The sequence below is a fragment of the Sporobolomyces salmoneus genome (assembly GCF_050403485.1).
Source record: "Sporobolomyces salmoneus JCM6883 DNA, S_salmoneus_JCM6883_v1_ctg1, whole genome shotgun sequence".
NCBI lineage: Eukaryota > Fungi > Basidiomycota > Microbotryomycetes > Sporidiobolales > Sporidiobolaceae > Sporobolomyces > Sporobolomyces salmoneus.
The window spans coordinates 167104-180971 of NW_027481162.1; the positions used below are offsets into that span (position 1 = coordinate 167104).

Consider the following 13868-nt stretch of genomic DNA (forward strand, 5'->3'; position numbering starts at 1 on the left):
GGGGCTTCGACTCTGACCCAATTCTAGCTTTGCCTAGCTCGCGCTCCTGCTTGCTTTGGAACGAGGGCGGCGGAGAGCGGGACAGGGGAGAGTGATCCCGTTGATTGATGATTCAGTCGCCCGGGGGATCCGGTTCGGTGGTCGGAGACTTTCGGCGGACGTAGAGAGTATAGTTCTCAGCTCGAAGGGACGAGGAGCGGTTTCAACGAGAGGCGAGTGAACGGAAGAGAGCCAAGAAGAGATGAGCGGTTCGGGTTCCCTTCTTCCCTCTCACACGACCTCATAAGATACCTCGAACGATACATGAATACAACGAGTGATTCTACAGCAAGTACAGGCTCCCCGGCAAACGCGTCAATTTCGTTCCCTCCGGTTCCATCATCAAACAACGCAGCACTCTCGGCTCCCTCTCAACCTCCTGCCGCCAATGATCGACTACCACCAGCGTTGACTGTGAGGTTAGGAGTGATGCGAAGGATCTTCTTAGCCGCGAGCGGAATGGGTAAGTCGCCTTACTCTGTTTCCTTTCGTAATCGCGGGCGGTGCTAACTTTCGCCTCTCTCCTTGGCCTCTGTTCGCTATACTGATAGATGAACGACGACGATGGAGGCTAGGATTCACGACGGTAGTCGGAGCGTGTCAAGTCATCGCGTTCATCGTGATTCTCGCGACGAGTTATCGGAAACCGTGCGATCAAAACTTGGGACTCTACCTCATTCTCCTCATTGTCAGGATCGCTCTCTCCTTTCCAAGTGAGTGGAAGCGTCGAATAGAAGCCAATGGCGGGATTGGACGCTGACGATGCACTTGGTTTATTTTCGTCGTCGACTCGCTCAACAGCCGCTCTCTGGTCGGCAATCTCTCCTCGACATTCTCGAAGGGACCCGCCCGAGCGACGCGACGAGCTCGAACGAAACCGTCTCATCGGTAATCAGCGTATCGATCACCGACTAAAGAAGCTCTCCGACCTCGTCTCCCTCTACGGATTGATCATTTTCCCCCTCGGCAACATTTGGCTCATCTCGAGCAACACCTGCTCGGCTACGAACCCAATCCTTTACAAAGGTGCTCTCGCAGCCGTCATCCTTTCCTGGCTGTGGATCCTCGAATTCTTCATTCTTTGCGCACTCGCGCTCTTCTTCTTACCGATCCTGCTCTACGGCATGAGACATTGGGGATGGGGAGAGAAGAAGCACGAGGTTGGACCGCTCAAGAAGCACGATATTAGCAAGCTTCCTCGGAGAATCTTCGTGTAAGTCTTCGCTCTCTTTCGGTCTCGTCGAACAAAATTGATCAGAGCTCGACTCTACCAGCGGCACCCTTTCCGAGGATTCTCAAGGCTCAACAGTAGACGCTCCCGAGACCGCCTCAGGTCCAACCGTGTCACCTTCTTCGCAAGCAGCGTCCGAACCGTCGACCAAGAAGTCCCGTTGGCAATTCTGGCGACTCTGGCGTTCCTCTCGCTCCGCTTCCGACTCTTCTCCTTCTTCATCTTCCGATTCTTCTTCCTCCTCCTCGTCGTGGCCGATCTCTATGTTCCCGCCTTTTCCTTCAAAGACTCTCCCAATCAAACTCCCCGAATCTCAAAACGCCTGTTCGATCTGTCTATCAGAGTACGAGATGCCTCCGCTCAAGTCGTCACCGGACGCGAGCAAGTGGGAACCAGAGATCTTATTACTGTTACCGTGTCGACACGCTTTCCACGAGACCTGTTTAGTCGATTGGTTGGCCGTTTCCGGAAGAGTGAGTTCACTCGAGGCTCTCTGATCGAGTTCATGAATCTCTTGGACTGATCAAATGTCGGGTTGATCACAGTGCGCATTGTGTCAAACACCAGTTTTCCCTCCAAAACCTTCGAAAGGCGATAAAGCAACTCCCTCGAACTCTTCCTCTACTACGACGAATCCCTCGTCAACCGCTCCGACAAGCTCGACTACGACAGCGACCACAAGCCAGCAAGACACGGAAATTCGACCTCAGCAGTACTGTCAGTGTCAGACTCATAGTCACACGATACCGACTGGAGAAGGGGAAGATCTCGCCTCTAACAACGTCGAAGATAGGAGTCGAACGGAGAATCTCGTATGAGGGAGGAGAGGAAGATGTCAATAGCTTTGTTGTATTCGTTAGTCTACCTGATTCCAGTCGTGTTTTCTCTACTTGTTGCTTTACACCCTTCCGTTCACTCGCAATTGACTCGAGTCCTCGTCTCACTGAACCGTCGCGCGATCAAACTGACAGACTAGAGAACGTCGATGGCACAACAAGGTAAAGTGAGCAGTACTACAGGAGAATCAATCACACGCAAAAACCGAAAAAGCTTGTTTCTCCCTCATTCCTTTCCCAACGCTCGTTGCAAGAATCTCGTGATGATTCGGTTGACGATGTTCGGATCAGATAACGAGATGAGAGAAGGCGCGCCAGCGATACAGACGATGTGAGGATTCTTCGCATTAACGAGCGCTCTGTTTCGATTTCGGAAAAGCGAGCAGTCAGATCAGGTCAGAGCTGATTCCATGGGGCTCTGGACGTACTCTTTCCATTCTTCGGCAGCGGTTTCGGGAGAAACGATCTTGTCTTCCGAACCTCGTAAGATCAGAACGGGGCATTTGATCGTGCTCATCAATTCTTGCGGAATCGGTTTCCTTTCGATGACAGAGGTGAACAACCAGTATGTATCGTGTGCCGAATGCCCAGTTCCATCTGAACAAGCGATGAAGAGCGGATTAGCTCAAGTCAAATCCAGAGTCGAAAAATTGAGCTTACATCTCTCCTGGAATTTCATTTTGAGGATGGGTCGAATAGGCGATAGTCGTTCGAATGAGCTAGAGGGCCCTAAGTGGTAGGCAAGGATATCTTCGAGGGCTTCGTCAGGTAAAGTACCGGTATCGTCTCCGCCCCTTCCAGGTTTGTTCGAGAGTAAAGCGGTCGAAACGCTGCGAAGTGCTTCTTGAATCTCCGGAGGTTCGCATTTCCAACCCGGTGAGCTCAAGATAAGACTCTGGACTTTCTCAGGACGTTTGATCGCGATCCAGCTAGACAATTAGCGAAAAGCGTCGATTCAATTCGAAAATACGGGGAGAGCGAGAGGCGTCAATTCAATTCGAGAGGAGTGAGAGCGAGAGGGAGAGAAGCACAGACGTACCTCGCAATGACGCTTCCCAAAACTTGATCGCCAAATACGGAGTACCTTTCGTATCCAAGTTCGTCGAGGGTCGCGATTACACATTCAGCCGAGTTCTCCAGAGTATGGCTTGTTCGTTCTCCGCCTGCTCAGAAAAGGTTTCGTCAGCTCAGATCCGGCCGCCTTGTTCACGATGCGGGAACTCACCAGTTGTGAAGCCCTGCATGAGTGAATATTTCGTCAACCGGTCAAGATATCTTCGCTTTCGAAGGGAACTCCTGATGAGCTTGGAATGAGTAGACTTACATGAAAGCGGCAGTCCAAGGCAATCTAGTTAAGGGGTAGAAGGAAATGAATGGAGAAGATAGAGGAAAAGGAGATCGAGAATAGAAAAACGAAAGATAATCAGCCCACGATCAGTATGATCAGACGCTATGTTACTCCTACAGCCACGGATAACTCACTATGTTGTAGGCTCCAGCTAGTCTGGGGTCGGACAGCTGAGCGAACCACGAACAAACGTTTCCTCCTGCAGAATGAACGAGGACGAGAATCGGTAAACCCTCCTTCAGCGGCCTCGATTCTGGCAGATTCTCCGGAGAAGCGTCTAGGAATTGAAGTGGATCGGGATTGAGGCAGTAGAACATATTGCTGCGAAAAGCCAAAAACATCAGCGACGAAAAAACGAAGACGAGAAAACAAGCTCGAGACAGCTTAAGGACTTACAGGTCACGGTATTCGACTCTTTTGTAAGGCATCTTGAAGGACTCTCTAGAGTGTCAAGCTATCGAAGTGTTGTTCTGATTTGGCGACCGAGTATGCGTAGCTGAAACGTAGGCGTCAAATGAAAGATGTTGGAAACAGGCGTGCAAGACGAGTCGGAGTTCGAGCAAGTGGGTAGAGATGGCAGGAAGGAAGAGGAGAGCAACCTGTCGAGCAGTAGAGCGCCCACGTCGAGCCGATTGGATCACGAACTTGAAGGAACAGAACTTGAAGGGGACACAGGACCGTGTGCTTTCGAGGGGAGATGAAGCACCGGCACCTCCCGACTCTCAGACTCCGAGGACCGAGTTGAGCAACATTCTTGTCGACACGACGATTCGAGACCAACCAAGACAGCGCAATACTGTACGAATCGTGTCAGATCGAGGAAATCCGGATTCCGGAAGGGTGAGGAAAATGAGCGCGGGGCTGGTTCGAATTCGGCTTTCCCCGGTTCATTCTTCGCTCAATTAAGCGGAAGCGGGTCGAGACGATTGAGAGAGGTCTTTGGTCTGATCGTACTGAATTAAGGCCCGTGCTGTCGATTGCCGGAGAAGAAAGGGAAGTTTGTTGGTCAGCTGAAGTACCGGAAAGCAGTACGTTGGCAGGAGTCACACGGCGCGCCTTACGCTGTACCCTTCCTCATACGGTCCCTGCGTTACTCAGAGCCTCCGACTCTTCAAGATGAGACGGAGATGCGCCGTCTTTCGCAGGGCAACTTCAAGATTCTCAACTTGGAATCGGATTTCTTGCAGAAGAAGCTTCTGCTCTGATTCAAGGGCACTCGTACCCCTCTTGTCCTCCGGATCCTTCAGCTGGCCATCCGAATTGAACTGCTTGAGATGGAAGTCAATCAGAGCCGCTGTGCGAAAAAGTTGAGCAGAGGTCCCCTTGAGAACCGGCGTCGCGAGGTTCCGCCACAGGACGAGAGGACGAATTCCAGAAGCGTTGCCGCACTCAACGAAGCCGGAAGCTGGCGACGAGGATAAGGTGGACGGAACCGGAGGGCAAGATCCGACGAACTCGTCGACGAGCGTCGACGGTCCATGGCGGAGTGACGAAGGCTGGCGACTAGCGGTATGGGCGAATGGCGGGCACCTGGCTGTAGCTGAGTCGGGGTCTTGAAGATCAGGAGTTGAATGATGTTTTTTTGGAGATGAAGATGTGCGATGGAGGCGGTGGCTCGCTGCTGTTGTCGCTCGGCGGAGCGCATTGATTACAGGTCGTTCCTTGTATGTTGAGCTTCTAGTTGGCGAAGGTGCGGTGATGAGCAGGAGAGCAAAGTTTCTCGCTGCTGTCCGAAAGTTTCTTCATCTCTCGCCTGATCAGCGTTTTGCCTCAGCTCCTACTCTCTCATTCGCACAAGGAGCACCGTACGATCAGACAACGAAAACAGGCATGAGAGCCCGACCTTTAAAGCAGATCTAAAAACCCAATATTCAATACTGTAGCAAACTTCGTTTCTCCTGCACTAAGCTCTCAGTTATCCCGATCGTACTCGGTCAAGACAGCTTTTCGAATCGTCTCCTTGGGAGGAACACGTCCGGTCCACCTAGATTCGAACGAGTGCGAAAGTCAGCGCCAGAGTTGGAACGGAAACTGGGGAGAAACTCACATATTTGACTGCCAGAACCCTTGCTCGAGAAGCATTTGAATCCCAGGGACACCGGTCCAACCAGGACTTCGTTCCGCGAGATCGATCAGCGGTGTAATCTTGGGCTTGTAAGCGACCTGATACAAGACGCAAGAGGTCAGTCAGCTTTAAGTAAAACTACTTGACAGGAAGTGCGCTCACATCGATCAATACACCTCCATCTTCACGAGCGAGAACCGAGTCGGGTACGGTGACTCCGGCGTCAGCGTTAGGAGCGTATTGAGTCGCGGTACCTTGAGCCGGAATCGTCGAGATGATCGCGACGGGGAGTTCTCCCGGGAAGGAGTCGAGCGAGGTGAGGGGGATGATGTTGTACTCCTTCGGGAACGACTCGACGATCTTGTCGGCGTTCGGTCGGGTTCGGTTGAACAAGTAGATCGTTTTGAATCCAGCCTTGTGCAGGGCGTAGACGGCAGCTCGACAAGTTCCTCCAGCTCCGAGAACGAGCGAAGTCGAAGCATCGGTTCGTTCGTTGTCGGAAGAGAGGTTTTGTTCGATCATTTCGAGGAGTCCGAGCCAGTCGGTGTTGTCTCCAACGAGCTTCGTCTCGCCGTCGATGACAGTCGGGATGATCGTGTTGACGGCTCCGATGAGCTTCGCGTGTTCCGAGATTTGGTCGAGGAAGGGCATGATGTCGAGTTTGAGGGGAACTAATAGAAAGATGCGAACGAGTCAGTGAGAGAAGCCTCCGAAGGATTCGTGATTCCACTCACTCGTGACGGAAGCTCCACCAAAGTCATCAGCTCGAATAGCTTGTTTGATCTCCTCGACGACTTCAGTTCCCTCGATTAGGCCGTAGTGATGAGGGAGACCGAGGATCTTGAAGGCCGTGTTGTGGATCAAAGGAGATTTCGAGTGAACGATCGGAGATCCGAAGAGGTAGAACTTCTTTGCCGGGAGACGACCGACGAGGTGAAGACCGGTTTGAACTTGAGCGAACGAGAGTTGTCCGGGAGCGGCGGCGGCAATCGCGGGATGACTGACGGGACTGAAGACAGGGTTGAGGATTCGAGAGAGTTGACCATCGGAACCGACGTTGAGAGTGATGAGAGGTTTACCGTCCTTGAACGTTTCTCGGAATCGAAGCATCGTCAAGTTGTCGAGGAGACCGTGAGCTTTCGAGACGATCTTGATGACATCCCCAAACTCGTCCGCGAGCTTGTAGCGATCGACCGCCTCTTGAGTGTCCCACTTGAGTCCTCCCGAGAAGTCGTGCCACGAAGCGACGATCTTCGTCGTTTGCTTGATGTTGACAAAGTCTCGCATCCTCTTCGAATCCCACCTCATCTCCATGTCTACGTATTCGCAACCAGCCTTCACTCCGAGCTCCATCAACTTGAAGATCTCGTCCTTCGCTTCGTCGGGACACATTCCTCCTTGAGAAACAGTTCGAACGGTGAAGATGATGGGAAGAGTCGATTTTTGACGGAGAGCGGCGAGTTGAAGGGCGACGTATTCGTATTTCGGTACAGTGGGCTTCGTCGGAGTCTTGCCATCGGGAGAGAGGAGGTCGACACGGAGTTCGAGGGCGTCGACTCCGGCGATCAGTTCGTCGAAAGCGGTAAGGGCGGGATGAGGAGCAGTGTAGGAAGGAAGGGAGAGGCAGAGGAAGTAGGAAGGAAGTTGTCGTTCGAGTTGGACGTGATTCGTGTTCGCGCCAGCCATGAACCGGAAGAATCGAGCGACTTCATCTTCGGCACCTTTCGTCGAAGTATGCGAAACGATGAAACCGTTCGCGCTCGCCTTCGAATTGACTTTCGGTGCCTTCGGTCTTCCGCTGATGAGATTCGTGAATTCAAAGTTCGAGAGTTCGTGGAACCACGGTTGTCGTCGTTTGTAAATATCGTGAAGATCTTCGCCGAGTGAAGGTCGAGTCGGTTCCGAGTTGAGGTAGCTGACGATATCGTCGATGTCTCGAATAATGTGAACGATAGGTCCTCCTCCGTGTCCGTAAGCTCGTAGCAGTTCTCGGTTGACCTCCATTTCGACAACTCCTCCTCCGAGCGAAACGATGTGACCTTTACTCTTCTCGAGGATGATCTTCTTCAAGATGGCGGTTTCGGCTTCTCGGAACGCTGCCCAATCTCGTTTGTTAACGTACTCCTTCGCGGTTTCTCCATATTCGGTAACAAACATCTCATCCGCATCGAGAACGGGCCAACCGAGGGCAGCAGCTCCGATACGAGAGATGTGAGTCTTTCCAGCTCCTCGCATTCCGAGGACGAAGATACTCGCGTCGGTCGAGTGACGGGGAATCGGAGCCGAAGTCGAAGCGACGGGAGAATCGTTGAGTTCGACACCGACGACGTTGATTCCGATCTTGCGAGAGAGGTCGTCCCACCAACTCGGCCACGTCTTCTCGACACAACGTTTCTCCTCGAGGACGGCACCGTGAGCTCCGGGACAGGCGGCGAGAACCGAAAACGCCATCGCGACTCGGTGATCGTCGAAACAGTGAACCGATGCTCCAGGTCGAAGTTGTTCAGGCTTGATACCGAGAACTTCGATACCATCTTCGAACTCGTCCGTCTCGATCCCGAATTTGGCGAGTTGAGTCCTCATCGCCGAGATTCGGTTACATTCCTTGACTCGCTGATTGGCGATTCCTCCGATTCGAGTCGAGTTCGAGGGTTGTCCCTCCTTTTGACCGCGACCTGGAGTTGAGGGAAGGGAAGCGACAGCGGCGAGAGCAGAGGCGGTGAGGAAAGCGTCGGTCATAGGTTCCATGTCGACGAATCCGAGTGCTCGAAGTTGACCAACAGGAGGTCCAGTGACGGTCGTTTCGGTTTCGGTTTGCACGACGGTGCAGCCCATGGGTTCGAGGACGTCTTTCGCGAATCGAGCGTCTCCTTGAAGTGAAGAAGAACCGATGTTGTGAATCGTGCAACTCGTTCCGGTGATGGCGGCCATCGCGAGGGGGTAAGTCGCCGAACTGGCGTCGGATTCGATGTTGTAAGTCGAAGGGTTGACGTAGGTACCTCGAGGGATTCGGTAGACGTTCGAAGGGACTCCGTTCTCGACGAGTCGTTCAGCTTTGATTCCGAAGGCGGACATCATGGCGATCGTCATGTCGATGTAAGGTTGCGAGATGACGACTCCTCCAGTGAGTTCGAGGATGACTTCTTCTTGGGCGTAAGGAGCGCAGAGGAGGATCGAAGAGACGTATTGAGAAGAGACGGAAGCGGCGAGTTGAATCCTTCCTCCCTTGAATCCAGTTTCGGTTGCGGCGATCTTGAGGGGAAGAGTTCCTTGACCTTCGAGGTATTCGACCGAGGTACCATTCGCGGTGAGGGCGTCGACGAGTGGACCGATAGGTCGTTGCTTCATTCGCGCGTTTCCGGTGACGATCGTGTGTTGCAAGTCTCCTTCGGGTTTGACGAGGGTACAGACAGTCGTCAAGAATCGAGCAGCGGTACCAGCGTTTCCGAGGTAAACTTCCTTCGAATCTTTCGGAGGCTGCAAAGCGAGATCTGCTTAGCGAGATATAATAAAGACGCAAGGGTTGAAACTCACCGAAAGTCGTCCTTCGTTACCATTAACAACAAGAGTCTCTCCGTTATCCTCCCAGGTGAAATCAGCTCCCTTCATTTCATTCAACGCCGCCATCATGACCTGAGTGTCATCCGAGTGAAGGAGGTTTCCGAGTTTGCAAGTTCCCTTTCCGAGCGCGGCAAGAACGAGAGCTCGGTTCGAAATTGACTTCGATCCAGGAGTGGCGAGTTTGAAGTGTTCGACGGTAGGGGGACCGGGGAAGACTCGAACGGCGGGGGAAAGAACTCGAGCAATGATTTCGTCGGGAACTCCAGTCGCTCGTTCTTCGAGTGTTTTACCGATTCGAGAAAGGATGACGATCTTCTTGACGTTTCCGGCGTTCTTCTTGTCGACTCGCATGATATCGAGAAGGGTTTCGACGTTGAGTCGCGCAGATTTCGCCGATTTTCGGAAGACGGTATCCTCGACTGAGGTGGGGAGACCGTGAGCCTTAAGACATCGAGTAAGTCGTCCGACGGCGGCGTTTCCAAGAGCTCCCATAGATCGAGCGACTTCAGCTTCGAGAACCATTCCAACACTGACGCATTCTCCGTGAAGGACGTCGGGAGTCATGACGGCTTCGATAGCGTGTCCGATCGTGTGACCAAAGTTGACGAGGTTGCGGAGACCAGTTTCCTTCTCGTCCACGGTAACGATGTGAGCCTTCGTTGCGATCGAACCTCGGATGACGGAGAGGAGAAGGGATTGAGCGGGAGAACGAGTGTCGAGGGTTCGACCGGCGACGGATTCGCGAGTCGAAGATCCAGTGACGGCGGCGTGGATGTCGGCAACTCCAGATTCGAGTTTCGCGAATTCTTCTTCGTCCCAAATCGCGGCAGTCTGAAAGCGAGACAAACGCATCAGTCTAAACCCTACACAGACTCGATTGCGCGTGATGGACTCACCTTGACTACTTCAGCCATTCCGTTGACAAATTCACGACGAGGAAGGGATTCGAGGAAAGAAGCGTCGATGAAAATGTACGAAGGTTGATGGAAAGCTCCGATGAGGTTCTTGCCGAGAGGAGTATCAATGGCGGTCTGGGGGAAGTTCAGAGATCTAGTCAGCGGAGAACCTTGCTAGATCGTCGGATCTGACCCACCTTGCCTCCGACCGCTGAATCTACCATTGCGAGTAAAGTCGTAGGAATCTGACAGAATTTGACTCCACGCATGAACGTAGCCGCTACAAACCCGACGAGATCTCCAACTACTCCTCCACCGAGGGCGAGAATGACGGTATCACGAGTACATCGGTGCGAGAGGAGGAAATCTTCGAGGTCGGCTTTCGTTTCTCGACTCTTTGATTGTTCCCCGGGAGCGATCGAATGAGTGATCCATCTTGGTCGGTTGGTTTCTGGTAGGTCGGCGATGGCAGCTTCGAAAGCGGAGCTGAAGGCGGGGAGGTAGAGCTTGGAGAGATGAGAGTCGGTGAAGAGGACGTAGGTCGAGGATTGGAGAGTCGAAAAGACCGTCTCGACGATGTAAGGAATGAGGTGGAATCCACAATGAATCGATTCACTGTAGCCAGAGAGCTGTCAGTCTCGAGGGAAGCGAGAGAGAGTGATCGATGGAATTCACCTTCCGAGAATCGACACCTTGTCGACGTGCGTTTCAGTCTTGCCCTGTAACATAGGAATACGAGCTCAGTCAGCATTACGAGCTCACTTTCGCGTGCTCAGAGGTGGTGCTCGAGACGAGAGATCAAGAATCGAAAAAAACTGGGGTCGAAACTGATCCTCGAGATTGAGGTTGGTGAGAACGAGAGAGGTGTGTGGATAGCAAGACTCACCATTCTGGCGACCACTACACTTCTAAAGAATGACAGAGAGTCGAAGGAGATGGAGGATGGAGAGCAAAAGATCGCAAGAGTCAACAGCAGAGGTTCTCCTGTCCCACATCATCCGAATCCTCAAAAACCTCATCAGGTAGACATCTCAGCCTCTACAAGTCTACAGAATGGCTCGAAAGGTACGCTCCTCCTCTTCCGAGATGAAGAATGACAATGATCTCATCGACCAACCTTTTCCACCTCTTCATCAGAAACCCACGTCCGGAAAAGCTCGGAAAGCACAGTTACAGCACAAACGAGCAGTGAAACAAGCGAATCAACAGCCAGTACCCTTCCCCGCCGACGCTGCGAATGCTTCAACAAAACCCTCTCCTGCTCAACTCGTCACCGGCGGAGGACGAAACGCACAAACGAGATCGGCACACAGAACGTCAGAACAGAGAGCGAGGGATGAGATTCATGGAAGTCGAATGGCGTTAGAGTCGAGGTTTATTCGATTACCGAAAGAAGTTCAGGACGTCAATCGAATGAAAGCAGCGACAGAGATCCTCGAACGACCGATCGGAGAGGAGATGGGAGTGTTGAGGGTCGAGGAAATGCAACCGGAAGGTGGAGAGGAATTGACTTGTCCAAAGAGACCGAAATGGAGTTATAATTCTACGAAAAAAGAGGTAGAAAAGAACGAGGGTACGTTCTCACTCTTGCTACTCTGCACGAGGGCCAACTCACTGACTATCTGAGTGTCTTACAGAGGGAATGTTCCGCAAATGGCTGACGGAGACCGACGAAACTCTCGCCAAACTATCGTCTTCGCAACGAGATCGTGACCAAGATGACGACTACAGCGATCTTCCGACCACCATGAACTCTTCGCCCACTTTCTACGAGCGGAATTTGAACGTTTGGCGTCAACTATGGAGGACTACCGAGATTTCAGAGATTCTCCTCGTTCTGATCGGTTAGTCCCACTTCATTGCTCGTAAACGTTTCTTTGGCTGACCCGAGCTCTAATCGCTACGCTAGACGTCCGCTTCCCTCTCCTACATTACCCTCCCTCGTTACGCAACTATCTCAATTCTCAAAAACCTCGCAAACCCCGAATCCTGATCCTAACAAAATGTGATCTCGTCCCTCGATGGCTCTCCGAAGCCTGGAAGACCTGGCTCGAAGAGACTGAAGACGAAAGTGTCAGTGTCGTCATGATGGAGAGTTACAGAGAGGAAGAAAGAGGTCAAGATACTCAAGGTTTGTCCGTTCGGAAATCAGTCTCGAGGCGATTGAACTTAATTCCAGACGGAGAAACAGGAACACAACCTCGTTTCATTCCTTCGGCTCCTCCACCTGCGAGACATGCCCTCCTCACAGCGCTTAGAGCCGCTCATTCGTCTCTCTTGGCTCCTCCAGCAGTCGTTGCAGAAGATCCAGAAAAACTCGCGAGATGGTCACCTCGATTGAGGAAGGAAGTCGACTGGGACAGTATCGAGGAAGAAGGTGTCTCGACGGGTGCTCACGCTGGAGAGGAAGGTTACGACGGGAAACAGAGGAGGAGAAAAAAGGAAGAGCGGGAGTTTATTGTCAGACAAGATAAGAAACGTCAGGAGGAAGGCGAGGGAGAGGAAACAGAGGAAGAGGCAGAAGAGGAACAAGAGGAGGAACCAAAGCCGGAGGAACAGCGAGAAGAGAAGAAAGGAGATGATGCTTATCCTTTCTTGACTGTTGGACTCATCGGTGAGACCTTTTCTCGCTCTCTGATGACGAGGTCGGCCACTGATATGACATTTGACAGGCTCGCCCAACTGTGGGAAGTCGTCACTCTTGAACGCTTTGATTGGACGCAAAATCGTGCGAGCGAGTAGAACTCCCGGCAAGACGAAAACCTTGCAAACGATCTACTGGAACCCTCACATCCGACTCTGTGACTGTCCCGGGCTCGTCCCTCCTTCGAGCGCAGGGTTGGAACGTCAAGTCTTAGCTGGAGTTTTACCGATTCAGAACATCGAACCGACTTTGCGATTCATCGGACAGAGGATTCCGCTTGAGAAAGTGCTCAAGTTGAAACATGAGGACGAAGTGGAGGAGGAACAGAAACAGGATGAGTTCTCCCTGGAGGTCTCTCCGCCGAAGAAAGAGGAGAAAGGAAGATGGACTACCGATGAGCTCCTCTCCGCGTATGCAGATCAGCAAGGTAATACCTCATCCATCTCTTCGCTCGCTCAACTGCCTGCTGACTGTTGATTCGCTCTACAGGGTTCATCACGGCGAAAGTTGGTCGACCCGACATCTACCGCGCCGGAGCCTTCATCCTTCGACAACTACACTCTTCTTCAATCCCCTGGGGTTTCCGACCTCCTTTCGCCGGAGATGCGGCGAGTCAAGGCAGTGAGACGCAGGAAGGGATTTGGTTGAAGGACTTTAAACCGAAGGCGGGATCGGGATGGGTTGACTACGAGACTCGGGAGCGAGAGAGTGACGAGGAGCGAAGTGGTGATGAAGATGTAAGTGGAAGTGAGGAAGAGAAAGAGGAAAGCGGAGAAGAGGAAGAAGATAGCGCAGATGAGAAAGCGGTCAAGGCGATCAAGAGTGTCTTCTCTGCGCTTGCCGTTGAAGGAGAGGATGAGGATAGCGAAGAAGAGTACAGTGAGGAAGATGGAGACGCGGAGGAGTCAGGAGATGAACATTGAGGCAGTAGTTAGCCGATCGTCAAGAACGAACAGTTTCCTCTCGCAATAATCGCAATCGCAACTTGATTCCTGTTACGCCACCGATCGGGTCTGACTGCACTCAAGAGGTTGAATGCTATCGGCGTCATTCCGCAAAGTCGAATGACTCGCAGGCTAGCGTAACTTTAAAGGAGGCATTTTCCGAGCGTTCCACGAGAAGCCTGAACAGACGCTATAAGCAAAATCACAGTCACAGGGCGCTCTACAAAGCGTCATCATCGAATCATCGATATTCATCTGTGCGAAATTGCCGAAAATGAGCTGTTAAAAGTTGAAGAGCTCTTTC

At 52.3% G+C, this 13868-nt stretch overlaps 4 protein-coding genes across 4 annotated transcripts; 2 read left to right on the top strand and 2 right to left on the bottom strand.

The window, feature by feature from the left end:
* Nucleotides 1-303: 303 nt before the first annotated feature.
* JCM6883_007362 (uncharacterized protein) lies at nt 304-2088 on the top strand (the record flags this gene model as incomplete). The annotated part of the gene is made up of 5 exons (XM_076628193.1): nt 304-502; nt 591-752; nt 841-1252; nt 1314-1743; nt 1816-2088. The coding sequence occupies 5 exons, from the start codon at nt 304-306 to the stop codon at nt 2086-2088; spliced, it is 1476 nt and encodes a 491-aa protein (XP_076491594.1).
* A 244-nt stretch (nt 2089-2332) lies between these two features.
* JCM6883_007363 (alpha/beta fold hydrolase) lies at nt 2333-3882 on the bottom strand (the record flags this gene model as incomplete). The annotated part of the gene is made up of 8 exons (XM_076628194.1): nt 2333-2465; nt 2535-2703; nt 2767-3035; nt 3146-3269; nt 3332-3344; nt 3431-3454; nt 3589-3775; nt 3851-3882. The coding sequence occupies 8 exons, from the start codon at nt 3880-3882 to the stop codon at nt 2333-2335; spliced, it is 951 nt and encodes a 316-aa protein (XP_076491595.1).
* A 1483-nt stretch (nt 3883-5365) lies between these two features.
* On the bottom strand, nt 5366-10865 carry ARO1 (pentafunctional protein ARO1p; the record flags this gene model as incomplete). The annotated part of the gene is made up of 9 exons (XM_076628195.1): nt 5366-5438; nt 5502-5617; nt 5682-6190; nt 6254-8996; nt 9054-9911; nt 9977-10111; nt 10174-10591; nt 10652-10695; nt 10863-10865. 9 exons carry the CDS (start codon nt 10863-10865, stop codon nt 5366-5368), a joined length of 4899 nt encoding a protein of 1632 aa, XP_076491596.1.
* Nucleotides 10866-11029: 164 nt separating this feature from the next.
* On the top strand, nt 11030-13543 carry JCM6883_007365 (uncharacterized protein; the record flags this gene model as incomplete). Its single annotated transcript, XM_076628196.1, has 6 exons — nt 11030-11549; nt 11614-11820; nt 11886-12107; nt 12168-12590; nt 12649-13047; nt 13110-13543. The coding sequence occupies 6 exons, from the start codon at nt 11030-11032 to the stop codon at nt 13541-13543; spliced, it is 2205 nt and encodes a 734-aa protein (XP_076491597.1).
* Nucleotides 13544-13868: the final 325 nt, after the last annotated feature.